The sequence below is a fragment of the Phascolarctos cinereus genome, unplaced genomic scaffold (assembly GCF_003287225.1).
Source record: "Phascolarctos cinereus isolate Bilbo 61053 unplaced genomic scaffold, phaCin_HiC Scaffold_9;HRSCAF=440, whole genome shotgun sequence".
Lineage (NCBI taxonomy): Eukaryota > Metazoa > Chordata > Mammalia > Diprotodontia > Phascolarctidae > Phascolarctos > Phascolarctos cinereus.
The window spans coordinates 92,829,423-92,852,379 of NW_027556402.1; the positions used below are offsets into that span (position 1 = coordinate 92,829,423).

Below are 22,957 nucleotides of genomic sequence, written 5' to 3' on the forward strand. Positions count from 1 at the left end.
ACATTGATGAAATCTAGATTGGCAGCATTAAAGTAGCAAGTATATTAATATCCTGTCTTTGGGATTTTAGGCATAGCCAGGCCTATAAGCTGTATATTTTATTTTATATTTTAGTTGCTAATCACGGTAAAAGAGAAGTCAGAAGAATGAACAAGAAGTGGTTTTCTCTTCTCCTGAACTTGGGAAAAAAGGAACTCTATGAGATCAGTTACACTCTTTTTCAACATACAATGAAAAATTCTTTATAGCTTAGACAGAAAAATTACACAGAAAAAAAAATCTGCCTATTTTATACAGAATCCCTGCCCTTTGGTTTGTGTATTCCGTTTTGCAGTGGGCTTCATCTCTAGGGCATAGAAAAGACCCAAATCTAATGTAGTTGGATAGTTTTACCTTGAATGACTAATCATTTTCCAATTACTACTGATGTTAAAAAGCAACATTAAATTAAATTAAAATAACATTAAATTTAAAACATTAAAATTATTCTCTTCTACCTTTTTCAGTGATTCTTGAAATCTGAGGGAGAGCACTATTTATTGAAATCATTGAAATTTCATTTTTGATTGCATTAATTAATTCAATGATGATGTATGAAAAGTTTACTATATATTATATTGTATTCTATACCATAATACTAGATGCTTGAGGAAGTGCAAAGAATAACAATATGGTGTTTTCTCAATTGAGTTTCTAAGTAGGGTGTAAGTAGCGTGGCAATATGCAAATATTTATATATTTCTGTGTAAGAATATATAGGGTAAATGTATAGCATGTATATATAGTAGGTGTATTACATAGCATGTTTATGTATTATATGTGTATATTTGGAGTATATATGTTATACATTTGTACTATATTACATATAAGATATGTTTATACATTACCATATCTCATATGTCATATCACATATTATTATTGAGGGGAATGTGTCATATATAAAATATTCCATATTATATGACATATATAGAATGTATACAGACATTATATATAACATATACATTATATATTTATATACAAGTTATATATAATATATATACTCTAAACACATGTATACATATACTATATGCATACCTTATGTATTTACACACATACAAATATATGGAAAAATATGTGTGTAGTACACGCTACCAATAAGCTCAATTCAGGCAGGGACCATGGTGTCCTTATGAGGCATAATAAACATAGTAAGCTCTTCTACATTGACAGACGAAATTTTATCACCAAAAGTTGAAGGCACTAACGAAGTTGTTACTACATCCATCCCAAGATGGCTTCTAATTAATTAATTATTTTATTTAATTTATTCAGTTTGTTCCACTTCTTTCCACAAAGTAAAGAATTTAAAACAGGAATTCCATGAATAGATTTTTATGGGATCCATTAATTTGAATGGAGGAAAAAAATTATTTTCCTAACATTTAACTCAACATGTTTATTTCTTTCAAGTATTTAAAATTTTATTCTGAGAAGTGGTCCATAGGCTTCACCAGACTACCAAAATGATCCCTGGCACCAAACAAACAAACTTCAAGAACCTCTGATATATTATTTTCAGATGAGTTATAAGTAGGTTTAATTTTCCCAAAAGGTTACAAATGCTTGTCATCTGGCCTTGTTGCCTATGTTCAAAAGTTAGGAAAATAAAGAACAACAACAACAACAACAAAATTGGGTTGACCTGGGTTTATTATTCTTGGAGAAAAGAAAATGGAGGGATTATTTTAAAATCGTCTTCAAGTTTGCACAGGAATTTTACAAAGAGAATGGAAAAAGTTATTTTTCCCATCCAATGAAGATCAGCCGAGGAAACAAGCTTTAATTGTTGTATATAAGTAATGCAAGCTAGCTCTAAGAACAGATTTCTTGAACTTTAAAATGGATTACCAAGGAATGTCATGGCATCTCTTTAAGAAGTTGTTAGAAATTAGTGGTCATGTTGCCTGCTTGGTCATCAGATTATCCAAGCATATTTCAATTTGAAGGATTAGGAAAATGAACTGTTTGTCTTGAAGCCATTTTCAGCTGCAATTTCTGGGTGGTGACTCAAAGACATTCATTTGTTCAGGCTGCCAGACCCTAGCCTTCACACTGCTGTTTTCCAAAATGTTTTTTTTTTTATCTTTTGATTTCCTGTGGCATGTATACTCATCCTGTCATCTGCAGTGAGAACAGAGATACACAGAAGTGATTCTAAAAATTCAGAAGGGAGCGCTTGCTTCTTCAAGAACTTAATAGTGTTTGTAGTACGAATGAAGATGAAAACTCATTTACTTTTCAGGGGTTTTTTTTTCTTTTCTAGGACTTCTATGGAAAAATTAATTGGAAGACGTTGGGGATCACTTATCACACATTCTTTCTAAACATTTCCTGTAGTGATAATCAGCCTAGAAATGTTTACTTTAAATTGCCATACTAGCTAGATTTATTTAAAAAATGTAATTCTTTCTTTTAAATAAGCAATTATATTCAAAATACACTGTTTGGGTGATATTTTTAAAGATCCTATTGTAATTATCTTATGCAAAAAAGAAGGAAAATGATTCTCCCCTAATAGAAACTTTTTTGTTGTCATTCAGTATGTTCATACCTTGAGTTTTCTTAAAGAAGGGTATGCTGAGCAAAGTAGAAAGAGGGCTAGATTTGGAGTGGGAGCATCTAGATTCAAATCCTAACTGTATCACTGAGTAACTTTGGGCGAGTGTCTTAACCTCTGGTCTCTCTCAGCCACAGTTTTCTCACCTGAAAAATGAGTAGGTTGTGCTATATGACCTTTGAGGCCCTTTCTAACTTTATACTTAAAATCTTACGCACCATTGATTTTTACTTGGCCTCCTACACCAAGCAGCATGAATTTAGTATTTAAATTCCAGACCAATCCAAATGGCAATTAATAAATGGGCCCTAACATTAGCTTTTCCTTAAAACTTCAAATTAAAGTTAGCAATTGAAAGCAATAATTATTTGAATTTTGGCCATTTTCATCTATGCCAAATTAAAGGTTGAGATTTCCCTGCACCAGTATTTCCTGTCACTTAAAAGGAAGAGTATTGAATTAATGTCCAAGTATTTCCTTACTGTGAGGCCTGCATAATTTTATCAATGACTGGGAAAGTCACATGCAGGAAGGGAAGTTGACATTTTGTTAAATTTTCACATGACATATATTATTTAAATTATATTAATATCTTTAGAGGAAAGACAGGTATATTTTATTTCTTCATATTATCAACAAGAAAGTCATAATTTTCATGTCAAATAAATTTGCAGTATTGTGCTAGTATTCATGTATAGACTTTCTTCCATATATCTTGTTTATCACAATTGCTTACATGTCACCTCCTGAGATTGTGAGTTCTCTCAAGGCAGGGACTGTTTTTGCTTTTCTTTCTATTGGGTTCAACCATTATTAAAAAAGCCTATGTTACATACAATGCATTATGCTAACTTTGAGGACATCAAGCTAGAAAATACATGGACATTGTCTCAATGATCTTAAGGGATGAAATAATACCTACACATAATTATCATAAAAAAAGGAGTGTGACAGCCCATAAATAATTTTAATCAACAAGCATTTGTACTTTTGCCAGACATTCTACTAGGTAGTGGGGATACAGAAACAAAAACTGAACTGTTCCTACAGTCAAGAGAGATATAACAAATGTGATGAGGAAAAAAAAAATCACCCAGAACTGTAGTATCAGGACAGAAGGAGATAGTAGGAGTTTCCCAAGACTAAGTTACAGCATGACACAGATTACTTATTTCAACTAAGTCAGGAATATAAGAATGAAGGAAGGGCATTATTGAAATTAATGACCTTACAATGAAAATAGAGAAGCATCAAAGGACAGAAGGTTCATTGGAGGAAATAAAGGAAGAAGGAAGCAAGAAAATAGCTGATAGTCATAATGGGGAAATTCAGAATTCAGGATCATGAAGGCTTTAAAGTGACTGAGATATCAGGTGTAACCACTCTGTTGGTTAATTGATATAGACTATATCATGGTCTTAGGAATTCTGGAGTTAAGTAGGAGGAGAGTGAATGTTAGAAGTGTCATCAGCATGGAAAGTGAAACTTTGGCATGGATAAAATGACAAAGGGTATAGGAAGAAGCTTTTAAAATTATTAAGTGATATACAAATGAAAATGTTATAAATTTATCTGTTATTTTGTCAGCACATTTTTACTGAGCATCGATCAAGTATGAGGTATAGGATTTGGCATTTTGGTTAACGAAAACACATTATGTGACACGATCCTGTATTTCCTTTCATTCTATGGGAGTTTAATTCCTCTCATACTGTAAAAATTCCTTTTGTACTTTGCTAGCAATGTACTTTACTCATTCACTTTGTCTTAGCAAATGAGAAATCAGCCAGTAGGGTACTTACCATATTGAAGTGCTTAGTACTAATGCTTTGTGATACCAAATGGCTTCAATTGAGCTGGAAAATTTTTCTGGGTTGGAGAAAATCATCCTATGATATTTCATGATAAGGGAGACTAAAACAAGTTACTGGTCTGTAAAGTTCCTGGGACAAAGTGACAATATATTTACTAAGGCAAGATGCCTTTTTGCATCTGTACAAGATAACTATCCTCTTATAATGTGACATATCTAAGCAAGTTCCAAGTCTGATAGAAAATAATTGAATTTGATTTAGCCAGTTATGGTGGCTGCTTCTCTGTCCTCTAAATCTCATTCATACCATTTTAGGCAAAGGTGAAGGAATCACATAAAGCTTTTCTTTATAGGAATCACAGATGGTAAAATGCAATAAGCATTTGGTTTATAAATCTTCATCTTATAAGGATGCCAGGTTGGACAAAGAGACAAACCTAACACCAGAGGAAGTACTCAATTACATCCATCTGAAACAACTATAAAGAAAGTTTAAGCCATAGTTAATGTCTTTTTATCTCTATATAACAATAAATACATAGAAAATAGGTAATAAGAAAATATATTTGATATGTTAAACATCTAAAAAATCTGCAATCTCCACTTCATTGATAGGATTGCAACCCAATACATCCCTCCATATTCTATATAATTCTCATCCATTTTTACCTCTAAGGATCAGAAAAGGTTTTCTAGATTATGTTCTTGTAGATTTCTCTACATTGTATGGACACACATGGAATGTGTGGAGCACATGGACTCATGAATACCTCAGTTATCCTTTACTGTTGCTAGTGGCTGATCTTTTTTTTTTTTTGCCCTTCAGTCACACATTTCTCTGACGACATGATTTGTACTGCTTACCTAAGCAACTCATAGCTTCTGATTTCTTTTAGACTTATTGCCCTTTGGGTTATGTTCACCCTGATTCTATGAGATCTGTGAAATTCTATAGCTAAAGGTCATACAATTATGAGAAAGGCAATAGAAATGCACCATGGCAAAAACATATATACCTCTGGGAAAATCCCTGAACCTAAGGATATAAGCATATTGGAGAGCATTTGGCTGATGGCAAAATGAGAGAGAGAGAATTTATTTCATTGTGGGCCTATACTACAGATCATCCATAAGATAAAAAAGTTACTTTTTGTGGTGGCAAATAATTGGAAATTGAGAGGATGCCCATTAATTGGGGAATAGCTGAACACATTATGGTATATGAAAATAATGGAATACTATTCTGCTATAAGAAACGATGTGCAGGTGGACTTCAGAATAACCTGGGAAGACTTATATGAATTGATGTTGAGTGAAGTGAGCAGAACCAGGAGAACATTGTACTCAGTAACAGTAACATTGTACAATGATCAACTATGGTAGACTTGGTTCTTCTCAGCGATACAATGATCCAAGATAATTCCAAAAGATACATGATAGAAAATGCTATCTGCATCCAGAGAAAAAACTATGGAGTCTGAATGCAGATTGATGCATACTATTTTCACTTCTTTTGTATGTTTTCTTTCTCATGATATTTCCTTTTTGTTCTGATTCTTCTTTCACAGCATGATTAATGTGGAAATATGTTTAACATGGTTGTACATGCATAACCTTTATTGGATTTCTTTCTGCTTTGTGGAGGGGGGAGGGAGAAAAAATTGGGATTCAAAATCTTATAAAAATGAATGTTGAAAACTATTTTTATATGTAATTGGAAAAATTTTAAAAATGTCAAGTGGAAAAAAGATTTTTTAAAAAGTTGGAAACTTTGCAACAAGACTGGAAAAGCGTATGTGTATATGTGAGGGGGAGAAAAATACAAGAATATTATATATGTATATACATACATATATAATATGCATGTATATGGATGCGTATATGTGTATACATATTATATGTATGTGTATATATATATATGTATATACATATATACACACACACACACACACACACACACACACACGCACACACACACTAGAGATGATAGGGAACCATGGAGTTTATTGAATGGGAATTGGGGTGATGACTGACATGGTAAAGCCTAAGCTTCAGGAAGATAACTTTGGCAGCTGAATGGAGGAGAAACCATAATGGGAAGACTTGAGGTTGACAGGGCTACCAACAGTCTACTGAAATAGTCCAATTGGGAGGGGATGAGTGCCTATATTGGGGTAGTGGCAATGGCAGATTACAGAAAGAAACATATACAAAAGATGTTACAAAAATAAAAATGACAAGGTAAATAACTTACCTAGAGATGCACAGCCAGTATATGTCAGAGGTAGAATATAAACCCATGACTTACTAGATTTGATGCTAGCTTTCTATACCATGCTATTTCTGAATATGCAAAATATAACCAAAAGAAATGTAAGTTCATTTTCAAAGGGAGAAGCCTTTATGTAAGGCATGGCATTTCAGCTGAACTTGGAAAGAGTCTAGGTTATCTCAGAGGCAGGGGTTAGAATGGAGTGTATTCCTTGCAGCCTATGCCATGCAGCCGTGAAGGCCAAAGATGTATTATGCTATGTAAGGACTAGCAAGATGGTCAGTTTAGCTGGACAGAAGAGTATAATATACAATACAGCTGAATGTGTCTGTTGGAGCCAGCTTGGAAAGGACTTAATTACTTAATTTAGTTTCTACTTCATTATAGTAGTAACGGGGAGCCATAGGAGTTTGTTGAGCAGGGAAATATAATGGTAATAGCTGTGCTTTAGGAATATCACATTGAAATGTGAAGAAAGGATTGAAAAGGGAGAGACTTTAGACAGGGACACAGAGTAGGAGGATATTTCAATAATCCAGGTGAGAGGTGATAAAGCCCTGAACTAAGGCAGTGGCCATGTTAAGGAAGACAATGGGATGTATGAAAAAGATGTCATGGAGTTAGAATCAACCAGGCTTGGCATTCAGTTGACTATATTGGGTAGGAGAGACTAAGGAGTCAAGAATGTCACTGCATTGAAAACCAAAAGGATTGGAAAGATGGTGGTGCTGTTGGTGAAAAAATAGGGAAGATGATAATAAGAAGAGTTCACATTTCTGCAGCTCATTAAGGTTTGCAAAAAGTCTTTAGCTGCTTAAGGAGAATCATAAGCAAAACAAAAATCTAGAATATGTTAAAGGTTGACCTCCAACCTTCTAATCTTTTATGTATACATTTAAGCTAGGTGCTTATTATATATTATATATAATATTATATATACTATATATAATATTAACTTCTTTTTGAAGTTAATAAGCAGGTTTATATCTGAGTTTGGATACTTGGGAAAAGTTCTCTCCCACTGCCCCCCTCATTCCAGTACCATCTGTTCCATGGGGTTTGTTTTCACCTATTTTTCAGTGTTCTTGCTAAGCTGTCAACAAACTGTCAATTAATTATGAAAAGCTAACCTACTGTGAGAGTTTAGCATCTTGGGAGGTAAAACTCATGATTCAGAATATCATGGGATTGATTATGGCCCATTTATTTCTAGGATATTTTCTGTAAATGGGGGTTCTGTTCAAGCTTTGCTAATGAAATATTTGAATCACATAAGTGGAAAACATTGAAAGAATGGGAAAAAAATCTCATACACTGAGTTTAGCTAGCAACCTTTTGGAATTTTATTCTTAAGGTAAGCATTGTATTTTTAGCCCAGTTTCACAGGTGAAGCAAGAGTGTTGAAAAGACATACATGGCCTCAGTTACATAGTGGTAGTGAAAGAGAACAGTGGACATCATTATATGGAACTCTTATAATTATAAAGTATATTTGGAGTCTTTCTTCTTTAAAGCTTTCAAAGCATTTAAAGTCCATTACTGGTCCTTTTAATCATTATAATAACTTAATGAGTTAGGTGTTATAATTATTCTTATTTTAAGGATGAAGAAACTGAAGGTGAGAGAGTTCATGTAACTTAACTAGGGCCAGAGAGCTAGCGTAAGAGACAGAACATTAATTCAGGTTCACCTGACTCTATGTCCAACATTCTTTCCATTATACCACATTGCCTCTAGTTAATCTATATGTCAAAAGTTAGCCGTTCAGTTCTTAAAAGAATAACGTCAAGCTAATGAAATTTTGAAGGAGCCACTTGGTGACATGATATTTTGTATGAACATTTTTCATAGGTAGCAGAAATGGTCAAATGTAAGGAATTTTATAATCAATCATTAAGCTTTTGTTAATTATCTACCATCTACTAAGAACTGTTCTAGGCATTGGGGGATACAAAAAACCAAAAAAAATTGGGACAGTGCTTGATTTTGAGGAGCTGACATTCTACTGGGGATGAAAACATGTATGTATACACACATACATACATAAATGCATGTATATTTGTTATTCATTCACAGATATGCATTTATAGATGTACATATATGAGTATATATGCACGTGTATGCATGTATATACCTATGAACATACACACATATATTCATGTATATACATATACATATTTGTATGTGTATAAACATACACACATACATGTTCCTATCTGTATAATTGGGGAAAGTAGGGCTAAGGGGTCAGTAAAGTTTCATGTGGAAGGTGGTATGATCAGTGCCATCAAATGCTGCAGAAAAATCAAAATAAATTAGCACAAAAATGTCATTGTATAAGCACTAAGGAGAGAATAGTGAGACCCCTGGAGGGAAAAAAAATCAATTGAATGTTGGGAATGAGAGCCAAATTATAAGGACTTGAGAAATGAATGGGGAAGTGGACATGGACTCAAAAAACAGACAATTTTTTCTAGGTTTTTGATTGTGAAATGGAGGAGAGATTTGGTAGGTAGTTGTTTTTAGTTTGATAGTCTGAAGTTAATTTTTTAAGGATGGTTAAGATTTGGGTAAGTTTTTAGGCAGTAGGGAAGAAAACACTAGATAAGGAAAGACAGTAATTTAGAGGGGCATTATTAAAGAGGCAATATCCTGGAGAAGTTAAGAGATACTCTAATCAAGTCAACAAGAAAAGAAATTCACCATCTTTTCCTCAAAGGCTTAAGCACTAGAGAAGATGATGAAGGATGATGTTGAAGTGCTTTACCATGTGGATTGAGGGGAAAGGAGTTTATGACAGATCTCTCTTTTTAAGAGAAATATGAGGTAGATCAGCTAGTGAAATAGAGTGGGAATGTTGTATAAGTATCTTTGAAAGAGAGCAGGACTGAGCATGAGGTACATGCCTATAATCCTTTCTCTTGGGGAGGCTGAGGCTACTGGATCACTCAAGTTCTGGAAAGCCAACTGACTGTCTTTCTTAAGTCTGGCAACAATATGGAATGTTTTTGGATGAAGAGTGCTACCAAGTTGTTTAAGGAGGATAGAAATGGCCAAAATTGGAAATGGATGAATTCAAGATTTCTTAATATGAGAAGTCACTGCAATTTTAACCTGGGAAAAATAGGGAGATCCAGTATCAAGAAAGAGAGAGAGAGAGAGAAAGGAAGAAAGAAAGAAAGAAAGAAAGAAAGAAAGAAAGAAAGAAAGAAAGAAAGAAAGAAAGGAAGGAAGGCAGGAAGGAGAGAAAACAAAGTTTGGAGAGGATACTTTACTGAGTAGAATAACAATGATCAGCAAAGAGCAAAAGGATCAGTGTATACCAATAAGAACCAGTTGAAATTGAATAATATAAATTTGTAGTGGTTCCAGTCAGCAAGAATGTGTGACTTTATCCAATTGCATTCTGGAACATAGGAGCAGGAGTAGAGAAGGAAAGTAGTGACAGTCATCTAGTATTGGAATTTGGAAATGTATGAGTGTTGCTAGAACAATGAGATAAGGAATTAGAGAGTGGAGGGCTGAGTAAAGTTGAACTGGTTAGCTAAAGGATTGAAATTTTGAAAGGATGAAAGTGAGACCAGAAATTGAATGAAGCTCTACAAAAGCAGAGAAGCAGAGTAAATGGTATGAATGAAGCTTCTTATGTTGATGGAAAATAGGTTAGAAGGGGTGAAGCACAGTTTAAGCTGGCAGGATTGGTCAGATAAGAAATTTCAAAGTGCATTGAGGAGTTGGAACACTTTTGTGAGTGATGATGAAATCATGGATTTTTAAAAAATTTTTAAAATTTTATTTATTTTTAGTTTTCAACATTGGATTTTATAAGACTTTGAGTTCCAAATTTTTCCCCCTACCTCCTTCCCCCCTCCCCAAAATAGTACGAATTCTGATATAGGCTATACATGTACAATGGTATGAAGACTCAGAAAAAAAGAGAAAACCATGAGAGAAAAAAAAAAGAGAGAGGAGAAAATACAATGCTTTGATCTACATTCACTATACTCCATAGTTCTTCCTTTGGATATGAATGCCATTTTCCATCTAGAGTCTTGGAATTTACTTACATCACTGTATTGCTGAGAAGAGCTAAGTCCATCAAAGATGATCACCACACAATGTTGTTGTTACTGGACCTACTTATTTCATTCAGCATCACTTCATATAAGTTTTCCCAGGTTTTGCGGAAATCTACACGCTCATCATTTCTTACAGAATAATAGTATTTCATTACATTCATATACCACAGCATATTTAGCTATTCCTCAGTTGATAGACATCCTCTCAATTTCCAATTCTTGGCCACCACAATAAGAGCTGGTATAAATATTTTTGTAGAGGTGGATCCTTTTTCTCTTTCTTATCATCCATTCATAATATAGACCTAGTAGCACTATTGCCAGATGAAAGGGCATGGATGGTTTTATAGCCTTTTGGGTGTAATTCCAAATTGCTCTTCAGAATTGTTGGATCAATTCACAACTCCACCAACAATGCATTAGTGTTCCAATTTTCCCACATTTTCTCCAATATTTATCATTTTCCTTTTTTATCATATTACCAATCTGACAGATGTGAGGAGATACCTGAGAATTGTTTTAATTTGCATTTCTCTACTCAATAGGGATTTAGAGCATTCTGTTTGTTTGTTTTTCAGGCAATTAGGGTTAAGTGACTTGCCCAGGGTCACACAGGTAGTAAGTGTCAAGTGTTTGGTCTGAGGCCAGATTTGAACTCAGGTCCTCCTGACTTCAGGATGGTGCTCTATCCACTGTGCCACCTAGATGCCCCTAGATCATTTTTTTTTTCATATAGCTATAGATGGCTTTATTTTTTTCCTCTGAAAACTGCCTATATCCTTTGACCTTTTTTCAAGTGGGGAATGACTTGTATTCTTATAAATTTGCCTCAGTTCTCTATGTATTTTGGAAATGAGGCCTTTGTCAGAGACACTGGTTGTAAAAAAGTGTTGCCCAACTTTCTGCTTCCCTTCTAATCTTGGATGCATTGGCTTTCATTGTGCAAAATCTTTTTCATTTAATGTAAACAAAATTAACCATTTTGATTTCATGGTCTTCTCTGTCTCTTAGGTGGTCATACATTCTTCCCTTCTTTTAGATCTGACAAGTAAACTATTCTTTGTTCTCCTAATTTTCTTATGGTATCACTCTTTATGTCTAACTCACGTACCCTAGGTCCCTTTCCCTTGCATTTCTTTTCATTAATTCTCTTGATATTCTGGACCATTTGTTCTTCCAGATAAATTTTGTTGTTATTTTTTCTAGCTCAATAAAATAATTATTTTGTAGCTTGTTGGTATTACACTGAATAAGTAAATTAATTTAGATAGAATTGTCATTTTTATTATATAGTTCACTCTACCCATGAGCTTCCCTCACTTCTTTCCCTCTATTTTTAATATGTCTTTGTGCTTCTTCATGTGATGTAATTTACCTTGTTCTGCCTCCTCTTGTCCTCTTCTCCCAATACAATCCTTTTTCTCACCCCTTAATCATTTTTTGTCATCATACCAAAGTCAACTTATACCCACACCCTTTGTGCATGTATACCCTTCTAAATGTCATAATAAGGGTACAGTTCTTGAGAGTTACAAATACCATCTTCCTTTGTATATCTAAACAATTTAACCTTATTGAATAACATTTTTTTCCTTTTCTGTTTACCTTTTTATGCTTATCTTGCATCTTGTATTTGAAGATCAAATTTTCTATTGATCTCTGGTTTTTAAATCAAGAATGATTGAAAGTCCCCTATTTCATTGCATGTCCATCTTTTCCCCTGGAAGATTATGCTCAATTTTTCTGGGTAATTGATTCTTGGTTGTAATCAAAATGCCTCTGCTTTCTGGAATACCATCTTCCAGGCCCCTCTGATCCTTTAATGTAGAAGCTACTAATTCTTGTATAATCCTGACTGTGGTTCTATAATTAAATTTTTTCTTTCTGGCTCCTTGAAGTACTTTCTCCTTCACCTGGTAATTCTGGAATTTGGCTACAATATTCCTTTCAGTTTTCATTTAGGGATTTCTTTCCAGGGATGATAGGTGAATTCTTTCAATTACTATTTTACCCTCTAGTTCTAGAATATAAGGAAGTTTTCCTCGATATTTCTTGAAAGATCTGTCCAGTCCAGGAGCCAAGTTGGTCTAGTAAAAAGATAGTCATTCTCACCCTCCCATATCAACCTCTGAATACCCAGAAAATATCAACCCAGGAAAAACACTGGAACAGCTGAACCAGGAGAAAGATAGGGAGCAGCAGTGCAGTAGCCCAAGTAGCTTGAGGGATAAATGGGAAAGGCCCCTCTTGCCCTTGGGAAGGGGAGTAGTACAGAAGGGGAAGCATCCCAGCAAGCTAGGGAAAGCCCCACTTTAGCATAACGGGAGGAGATCCTGAAACCCAGGTAGTGGAGCAGGCAAACACCAACACCTGGACCTCCAAGTGCCTCAGTGAGGGCGGGGGAACCAGTGGAAACTAGCTCAAAAAACCACTAGGTGCCTTGGCATTCCACAGCAAATGACTCTCCCAGTGCCTCAGAAAAATAAGGGAAGCAGCACTACAAAGGTCCCCAGGGGGTTAAACACCCTGCAACATCCACCTGAAAGGAGCTGAAGAAAGTGAAAAGAAAGGAAAAGCAGGGTAACCTAGAGTTGCCTGAAAGTTCCAGCCTTGCTGATTCCAGCCCAACATGAGGTAAGCTGCCAGAAACCTACAGTCTCCAACTGCCAACATCTGAGGCCCCAGCACACAAAGCCAGTGACCAAGATCTAGGCTCCCAACATAAGAATCTTGAGTCAGTACCCTCTGCTCCCCAGCAGGAGGCCTCAATCTCTTTAAAGGCCAGGGAATAAGGAAACACCATAAGCAAAAAGAAATGTACCATAGATTCATATTATGAGAACAGTGAAGATCAAGGCAGAAATTCTGAAGAGGACAACATTGTCAACAAACCCACATCTGGAACCTCAAAGGGAATATGAACTGGTCTGAAGCCCAAAAAGCCTTCTTAGAAGAGCTCAAGAAGGATTTTAAAAGTCAAATGAGAGATGTAGAAGAGTCGTTACGAAATACAATTGACCAACTAGGAAAAAAAGTACAACGAAGAAAACAAATCCCTAAAAAATAAAATTGGGCAAATGGGCAAGGAGGCACAAAATCTAATAGAAGCAAACAATTTGTTAAAAATTAGAATTTGGCAAATGGAAGCTAATGACTCTATGAGAGAGCAAGAATCAGTCAAACAGAAACAAAAATATGAAAAAATAGACCAAAACATAAAATACCTCATTGGTAAAACAACCGACGTGGAAAATTGATCTAGGAGAGACAATTTAAAAATTATTGGCCTACCAGAAAATCACAATGAGAAAAAAAGGGCCTGGACAGTATCTTTCAGGAAATCATAAAGGAAAACTGCCCTAAAATCCTAGAATGAAAGGATAAAATAGACATAGAAAGAATCCACTGCTCACGACCTGAAAGAGATCCCAAATCAGAAATGCCAAGGAATATAGTAGCCAAATTCCAAAATTACCAGGTCAAAGAGAAAATACTGCAAGCAGCCAGAAAGAAACAATTTATATATCATGGAACCACAGTTAAGATTACACAGGACCTTGCAGCTTCTACGTTACAAGACCATAGGGCATGGAACATGATATTCTGTAAGGCAAAGGAGCTTGGATTACAACCAAGGATCAATTTCCCAACGAAGTTGAGCATGATCTTTCAGGGGAGGAGATAGATATTCAATGAAATAGGGGACTTCCAAACCTTCTTGATAAAAAAACAGAGCTCAAAAGAAAATTTGATCAAGACTCAAGAGAGACATAAAAAGGTAAATGGGACAGAACAATACATATGTTGTTAATAAGGGCCAACTATTTACATCCCTACAAGGGAATATGACACTTGCAACCCTTAAGAACTGTATTGTTATTACACCATGTTAAAGGAGTACACATAAAGGGGGTGGATACAAGTTGACTTTGATATAATGATAAAAACAAAAATCTAATCAAGTAGGTTAAATGGATACAAGTGGATTAATCAAGGAGTTACAGAAAGAAATAGATAGCAAAACTACACTAGTGGGGAACCTCAACCTCCCCCTCTCTGAACTGGATAAATCTAAATACAAAATGAACAAGAAAGAAGTTAAGGAGGTGAATAGAACATTAGAAAAGTTAGATATAGTATAGGTAAAAGTTAGGTACCTCTGGAGAAAACTGAATGGGGATAGAAAGGAATATACTTTTTTCTCAGTGGTACATGTCACATACACAAAAATTGGCCATGTACTAGGGCATAAAAACCTCACAATCCAATGCAGAAAGGCAGAGATATTAAATGCATCCTTTTCAGATCATAATGCAATAAAAATTATATACAACAAAGGGCCACAGAAAGAGAGACTAAAATAATTGGAAACTAAATAATCTAATCCTAAAAAATTATTTGGTCAAACAACAAATCATAGAAACAATCAATAACTTCATTCAAGAGAATGACAATAATGAGACAACATATCAAAACTTATAGATGCAGCAAAAGCAGTTCTTAGGGGAAGTTTTATATCTCTAAATGCTTATATAAGTAAAATAGGAAAAAAGATCAATGAATTGGGCATGCAACAACAACAACAACAAAAACTAGAAAAATAATAAATTAAAAATCCACAATTAAACACCATATCAGAAATATTGAAAACCAAAGGAAAAACTAATAAAATTGAAATTAAGAAAATGATTGAACTAATGAATAAAACTAATACCTGGTTTTATAAAAAAAAAATGAAATAGATAAACATTTCATTAATTCAATTTTAAAAAAAAGAAGAAAATCAAATTACTAGTATCAAGAACGAAAAGGGTGAATCTACCACCAAGGAAGAGGAAATTAAAACAATAATTAGGAACTGTTTTGCCCAAATGTATGCCAATAAATTTGACAGTCTTAGTGATATGGATACATATTTACAAAAATATAAATTGCCCAGGTTAACAGAAGAGGAAGTAAAATACTGAAATAACCACATCTAAGAAAAAGAAACTGAACAAGCCAGTGATGAACTCCCTAGGAAAAAATCTCCAGGGCCAGATGGATTTACATGTGAATTCTATCAAACATTTAAAGAACAATCAATTCCAGTACTATATAGACTCTTTGGGAAAATAGGTGAAGAAGGAGTCTTACCAAATTATTTTTAAGATATAAATATGGTGCTGATACCTAAACCAGGAAGAGTCAAAACAGAGAAAGAAAATTGTAGACCAATTTCTCTAATGAATATAGATGCAAAAATTTTAAACAAAATATTAGCAAGTAGATTACAGCAACTTATCACAAGAATAATACACTATGACCAGGTAGGATTTATACCAGGAATGCAAGGCTGGTTCAATATTGGGAAAACTATCAGCATAATTGATCATATCAACACCAAAATTAGCAGAAACCACGTTCTCATCTCAATAGATGCAGAAAAAGCTTTTGACAAAATACAACACCCATTCCTATTAAAAACACTGGAGAACATAGGAATAAATGGAGTCTTCCTTAAAATAATAAATAACAACTACCTAAAACCTTCAGCATCTTATGTGATGGGGACAGGCTAGAAGCATTTCCAATAATATAAGAAGTGAAACAAGTATGTACATTATCATCACTGTTGTTCAATATCGTACTGAAAATGTTAGCTTTAGCAATAGGAGAAGAAAAAGAAAATGAAGGCATTAGAATAGGCTAAGAAGAAACAAAGCTATCACTCTTTGCAGAGGGCATGTTAATATACTTAGAGAATCCTAGACAAACAAGGGGAAAAAAAGGTACTTGAAATAATAAACATCTTTAGCAAAGTTGTAGGCTATAAAATAAATCCACATAAATCATTGGCATTTTTATATATTACCAACAAAGCTGAACAGCAAGAAATAGAAAGAGAAATTCCATTTAAACTTATTGCAGATATTATAAAATATTTAGGAGTCTACCTGCCAAAACAACCCCAGGAACTATATGCACACAATTACAAAACGGTTTTCACACAAATAAAGTCAGATCTAAATAATTGGAAAAACATCAGTTGCTCATGGGAAGGCCGAGCTAATATAATAAAAATGATAATTCTACCTAAGCTAATTTACTTATTCAGTGCCATACCAATCAAACTACCTAAAATTATTTTATAGAGTTAGAAAAAAATAATAACAAGATTCATTTGGAAGAACAAAAGGTCCAGAATATCAAGGAAACTAATGAAAAGAAATGCAGGGGAAGGTGGCCTAACCATTCCAGATCTTAACTTGTATTATAAAGTAGCAATCTGCTTGGTACTGGCTAAGAAATAGAGTGATGGATCAGTGGAATAGGCTAAGTATGCAAGACACAGTAGTCAATGACTATAGTAATCTAATTTGATAAACCCAAAGACCCCAGCTTCTGGGATAAGAACCAACTCTTCCCCTAATATGCCCTCCTTTCTATCACTACCACCTTCTCTCATCCCCTTTTCCTTCTATTTTCCTGTAGGGTAAGACAGATTTCTATACCTCATTGCCTGTATATCCTATTTCCCAGATTGCATGTGAAAACAATTTTTAACATTTGTTTTTAAATTTTTTTGTTCCAAATTTTCTCCCTTTCTCCCTCCCCACCCACACTCATTGAGAAGGCAAGCAGTTCCATACAGGTTATACATGTGTGGTCATGAAAACACTTCCATAGTCGTCATGTGGTGTAAAATTAATTGTATTTCCCTTCATCCTATTCTGCCCCCATTTATTCTATTCTCTCTTTTGACCTCATCCCTCCTCAGAAGTGTTTGCTTCTGATTACCCCCCATTTATTCTATTCTCTCTTTTAACCCTGTCCATCCTCAGAAGTGTTTTTGCTTCTGATTATCCCCTCCCTTAATCTGCCCTCCCTTCTATTATCCTCCCTCTCTCATCCCCTTCACCCCCCATTTTCTTGTAGAGCAAGATAGATTTCCACATCCAATTCAGTGGGTATGTTATTCCCTCCTTAAGCCAAATCCAATGAGAGTAAGAATCATTCATTACCCCTCACCTTCCCCTCTTTCCCATCATATATTTTGATCTTCTTTGTCACCAAAGAAAGATTCTATCTTCTGACTTTTTTTTGGCACAGTTTGCTCCTGTTCCTAGCCAATTATTTGAGTTTTAAACTCTTTGTTAATGTAGGGGTCTGCTTCCAGTGTGGAGAATGTACTGTACCAAGCTTCAGAAGTTTTGTGCATCTGTGTTCAGAGGTACTTCCAGAGACCTATAAAATTTTCAGTTTTTCCAAAGTTGTATGATCAAGGGCGTGGTGTTTACTGCTTTGCTGGCCTGGACTCTGGTCTGTGAGTGACTACAAGCACATTTTTTCTTTCTTGGAACTGTGAGGAGGATTCCCTCTGTACCACCCCTACAAGCACCCCAATGCCAGAATTCTTCCTTGCCCCAGGACCACCACCTAGGATTCGTACCCAGATCCAAGTAAGGCAAAGCAAGAGAATCTTGCCACAGCATCAGCAAAGAGATCCCTGCAATCCCCCTCTGATCAGCCACTCAATTATTACTCTATCCATTGGTTGAGAGCTCTGGAAACAGCCACCACCCCAGGGCTGCACCAAGACCAGGGCCAGAGTTCCTCTCTCACCATGGTTGGACAGACCTTTCCTATTGACTTTCCAAGTTTTCTTTGGTGTTTGTGTGTTGAGAAGTCTGAAAACTGCCACAGCTGCCAGTGATTTAGTCCCCTGAGACCTGCTCCAGGTTTGCTGAGGCCTAGTCTTTGTCTACATGGCCTATGCTGAACTGTGCTCCTCTCTAAGGCTGGTGCAACAGATCTTTCCAATCAACCATCCAGGCTGTCTTGGGATAGAAAGCTGTTTCACTCTGTCTTTTTGTTGGTTCTGCTGCTCTAGAATTTGTTTAGAGCCATTTTTACAGGTGTTTGGAGTGGTTTGGGGAGAGCTCAACAAGTCATGGCTTTCACTCTACCATCTTGGCTCTGCCCCTCAAGGAATTATTTTCTTCAATTAGGTTTTGTACCTCTTTTCATCTGGACAATTCTAATTTTTAAGAAATTCTTCTCTTCAGTGAATTTTTGTACCTCTTTTTCCATTTGATCAATTCTACTTTTTAAGTTGTTTTCTTCAATGTTTGTTTTTTCCCCCATTTGGCCAATTATATTTTTAAGGAATTATTGTTATTATTAATAATGTTATTGTTATTGTTAATTTGGTGAGGCAATTGGGTTAAGTGACTTGTTCAGGGTCACACAGCTAGTAAGTGTCAAGGGTCTGAGGTTGGATTTAAACTTAGGTCCTCTGACTCCAGGGCTGGAGCTCTATCCACTGTGTACCTAGCTGCCCCAAGAGTTATTTTCTTCAGTCAATTTTTGTCCTTCCTTTTCCAAGCTGTTGCTTTCTCTTGCATACATCATTTATTTTCCCAATTTTTTCTTCTACCTCTCTTATTTGACTTTTAAATTCCTTTTTGAGCTTTTCTACGAAGGCTTTTTGGGCTTGGGACAAATTCATATTTCCCTTTGATGTTTTAGATGTAAGTATATTGACAGTGTTGTCCCCTTCTTGTTTGTGTTTTGATCTTCCCTGTCACCATAGTAACTCTATGGTCAATGTTTATTTTTTTGCTTTTTGCTCATCTCATTTCCCTATTTCCTGACTCTAAAGTTGAACTCTTCTGCTGGAGCAAAGGGGCCACTGTCCCAAATTTCTTGTGCTGTGGTTGCCTGGTTACTGGCTTTGTGGGCTGGGACCTCAGGTACTAGCAGCCAAGGGCTGAAGGCAGCTAGCAGCTTATCTGATGGGTAAGCTGACATCCTAGTGGTGGTATGTGGCATATTCTGAGACCAGGTGGGGTTTTTCTGCATTTCTTCTTTGCTACACTGAAGAATGTGGAAGTCTGGCCACTGGAGGACGTCTGCCCACCTGGGACTGTGCTGATGGTAGTTTTTCAAGCTGGAGTCTACTAGTTCCTCTGGCTATGCTAAGGCACAGAGGGCTCCTCACGTTGGCATTTGGCTGCTGTACTGGGGCTCAGGATCTCCCACTAGTTTGCTGAGATGGAGCTTGCTGCAGGCTTGCTGGGACACTTTCTGTCCTGGAATGTGCTGCTCTTTTAGTGAGATACACCTTTCTTGCCAATCTCCCAATTTTTTGGGATAAAAGACTGCTCCATTCTGTCTTTACACTGATTCTGCTGTTCCAGGATTTGTTCTGGGGTGTTATTTTATGGGTTTTTTTCAGAGGTTAACATGGGAGAAAGACAGTGCTTTACTGATTACTCCACCATCTCTCCCCCCCAGAAGGGACCATGGGTATTTTCATTCCCAGGTATAGCTGAGGTTGAGTAAAATTTCAGATCATGGAGGTAGAGAAATTGGAAAGCAATAAAGCTTGAGGTGACATCAATATGGTGAAGAGGAATACTTCAAGCCCAGAAGGAAGAGAAATGTGCTAGGGTTGTTAGGTTCTTAGCACTTGAATTTGGAGAAGATGACTTATCTTGATGGAGAGCTCTTCAAAGGAAAGATTGTTGAATGAAGGTGGTAGGTGGAATGCACATGAATCGTAACTATATGGAAATAAAAAATGGACAGTCAAATATAGACATAAATGAATAGACAATGGATAAGGAGTAAAGATAAAACATCAGGATGATTAGAAATTAATTTTAAGTGTCAATATTTATAAATTTTGGTTTAATATGCCCCACTGAGTAGACTCTATGAAACACATTTTTCATTCTCTTTTTTCAGCTTTATGTTATGTTCCCTTCCTCAGTTAACTATTATGTCTTCCCTAACGATTTTGTGTTTTGAAACATTTACTGAACATCAGTGAATAAGATACAGTTTATTTACAGAGGTGATTTTTTAGGGGAGAGGTAGCATAGCTTAAATTTTAAGAGATTGATGTAGCCATCATTCCTTCATCTCATCTACTATTTATGGATTGACTTTTTCAATGAGTAATGCATTATCACTGATCATATGTCATTTCAATTTTGACAGGTGAAGGCCAATAAGGATGATTAAGTGCTGGTCAGCGGTTTTGTTTCTTGGATTCATTTTTCTGAAAGCAGAAGGAAGGCCAACCAAGGAAGGAGTATATGGCCTAAAATCCTATCAGCCACTAGTAAGATTGAGACACAAGGTACTAATCATATTTGGTAACTGTTTTTTATTACTAATCACTTAAATGCTAGTCATTTAAGGATTTTCATTATTATTCACTTAGGGACAATCATTTTAGAATAACTTTTTTGGATATACTTCACTATAAAAATTATAGATTTTAAGGGCATAAAATAGCAAATGTTTTGGATAAAGTCTAAGCTATGCATAGCATCTCTAAGATTATTTATAGAATAAAAGGAATGAAATATTTAACTCTAATCAAGCCTAGAGATAGTTCAATTAAAACTAATTATCTTCATCTCATCTCTAGAAAGATATAACATCCATTTGACATTATGAAGATGTGGCCTGTGATATTTTAGATTAATTTGCTTAAATATTTTAAAAAAAGAGGAAATAAATTTATTGAGCATGGTTTAAAATTTGTGGGGAACAGTTACAAAAGAGGCTAGCTTCCACTGTTAGCTCTCCTTCTTACAAACTCAATGGCCTTGAGCAAAGTACTTTACACTCTGTATTTCACTTTCTCTGTCTGTAAAATGATGAGCTGGATTGTCAGATTACCTTTAATATCTATGACTATATCAGACTAGTACTTTATAGTAACAGAGGCATGGCCTAGGTGACTCATGAAGTCTTTCTATCCCCTTGAAGAAATGATATAACAATGCTACTCTGCATTTCTTCTTTTGAAATATGGCATAAATTGAACTCAGTTTTGGGTGACTAGAGATATTAATATTGTCTGATGACAGGGAAAATAATGGTAATAAGTAATTAAAATTAGCATCTTTAGAGAAAAAAAAGTGAGATTTTCAAAAAGGGCCCTTGAAATTTTGAGCTGTATATATATACTCATGCATGCACTCAGGGCCAGGTTTTATATATTTCTGAAAAGAAAATAGCAGCTATATGGTTGATGTGATAAATATTATACTTTCCCATTTCACACAAAGGTGGTATGACCATTGCCCATGACTTCTATCATATTGTTGGGCAAGAATCATCAATGGCTGCCTCTGAATATTTATTTTTATTAATGACATTATTTAACCTTCAAACACATCAATTCCTTCTTAGAAATCTGAGATCCCTTAATTGTAACATGATAATACTTTGTAAAGGATAGAAATCTGCATTTTTTGAATCTGGAGAGATTATATAAAGTAATACTACATTATGTTTAATTTTCACTAATCTTAAAAATTATCTTTTTCCCTGAGGATTCACAAAACTTTCAATTAAAAAAGACTTCATCTTGCTGACTGGTATCTATATCTTCTCAGATGAAAGGTTTGAATATTCTTTTATGGACATGAATTATTTCTGAGTTATTAAAGAGACAGTTAATAAACATCTCAAAAAGAAAGTTGTTAACAAAAAAAGCCAGCATGGCTTCTTCAACAGATTCTATAAGACAAACCTTATTTCTTATTCTGAAAGGTGGGTGATCTAGGTAGGAAATTCTGTGGATCTGGATTACTTAGATCGTGACAAAGCATTTGACAAAGTCCCTCATGTGGATGAGAACATTCTCTTACAGATAAGATGGTGGCAATGTAGGATAGACAATCATATTTTATGTAGTTTCAGAACTGGTCAAACAATCAGACCCAAAGAGTAGGGTTCTTGACTCAGTGTTACTTACCATGTTTATCTATGACTAGAATGAAGCCAGAGATAGCATTGGTATCTAACTTGAAAAGGACACAAAATTATGAGAAATAGTTAACATGTTGGATGAGAGAATCACGAACCATAAATATGTGGAAGGTTAGAATTTTGGATTGAAACTTATACATTATAATTAGTCACAACAAATACAAAGCATGTATCTCCATTTTAAAAATGGCTTCACAAGTTCAAGATGGAGGAGGGATGGGTATTTGCAAAGGTGCACTGGAGCCACCATGAAGTGACTCTGGAGAGCTGATTGTTATCAATATTAGCATTAAACCCTTCGAAATCAATAAACACTACAAATGTAGATTTCATTTGTTTTTGATATCTAGACCTAAGAAAGTGATGGAGAAAATGTTAATAATGAAGATTAAACTTAAAATTTGTCATACATACATTTTCCA

General features: G+C 35.1%; 1 protein-coding gene across 2 annotated transcripts in view; it reads left to right on the plus strand.

Annotated features, from left to right (window-relative positions):
* Positions 1–22,957, plus strand: part of FSTL5 (follistatin like 5) — a 948,118-nt gene that overhangs the window by 70,065 nt on the left and 855,096 nt on the right. For both annotated transcript variants that reach the window (XM_020969711.1, XM_020969713.1), the window contains exon 2: positions 20,748–20,889. In XM_020969711.1, the coding sequence (XP_020825370.1) occupies positions 20,764–20,889 (126 nt within the window). In that variant the 5' untranslated portion in view covers positions 20,748–20,763. The remainder of the gene's footprint in view (positions 1–20,747; positions 20,890–22,957) is intronic.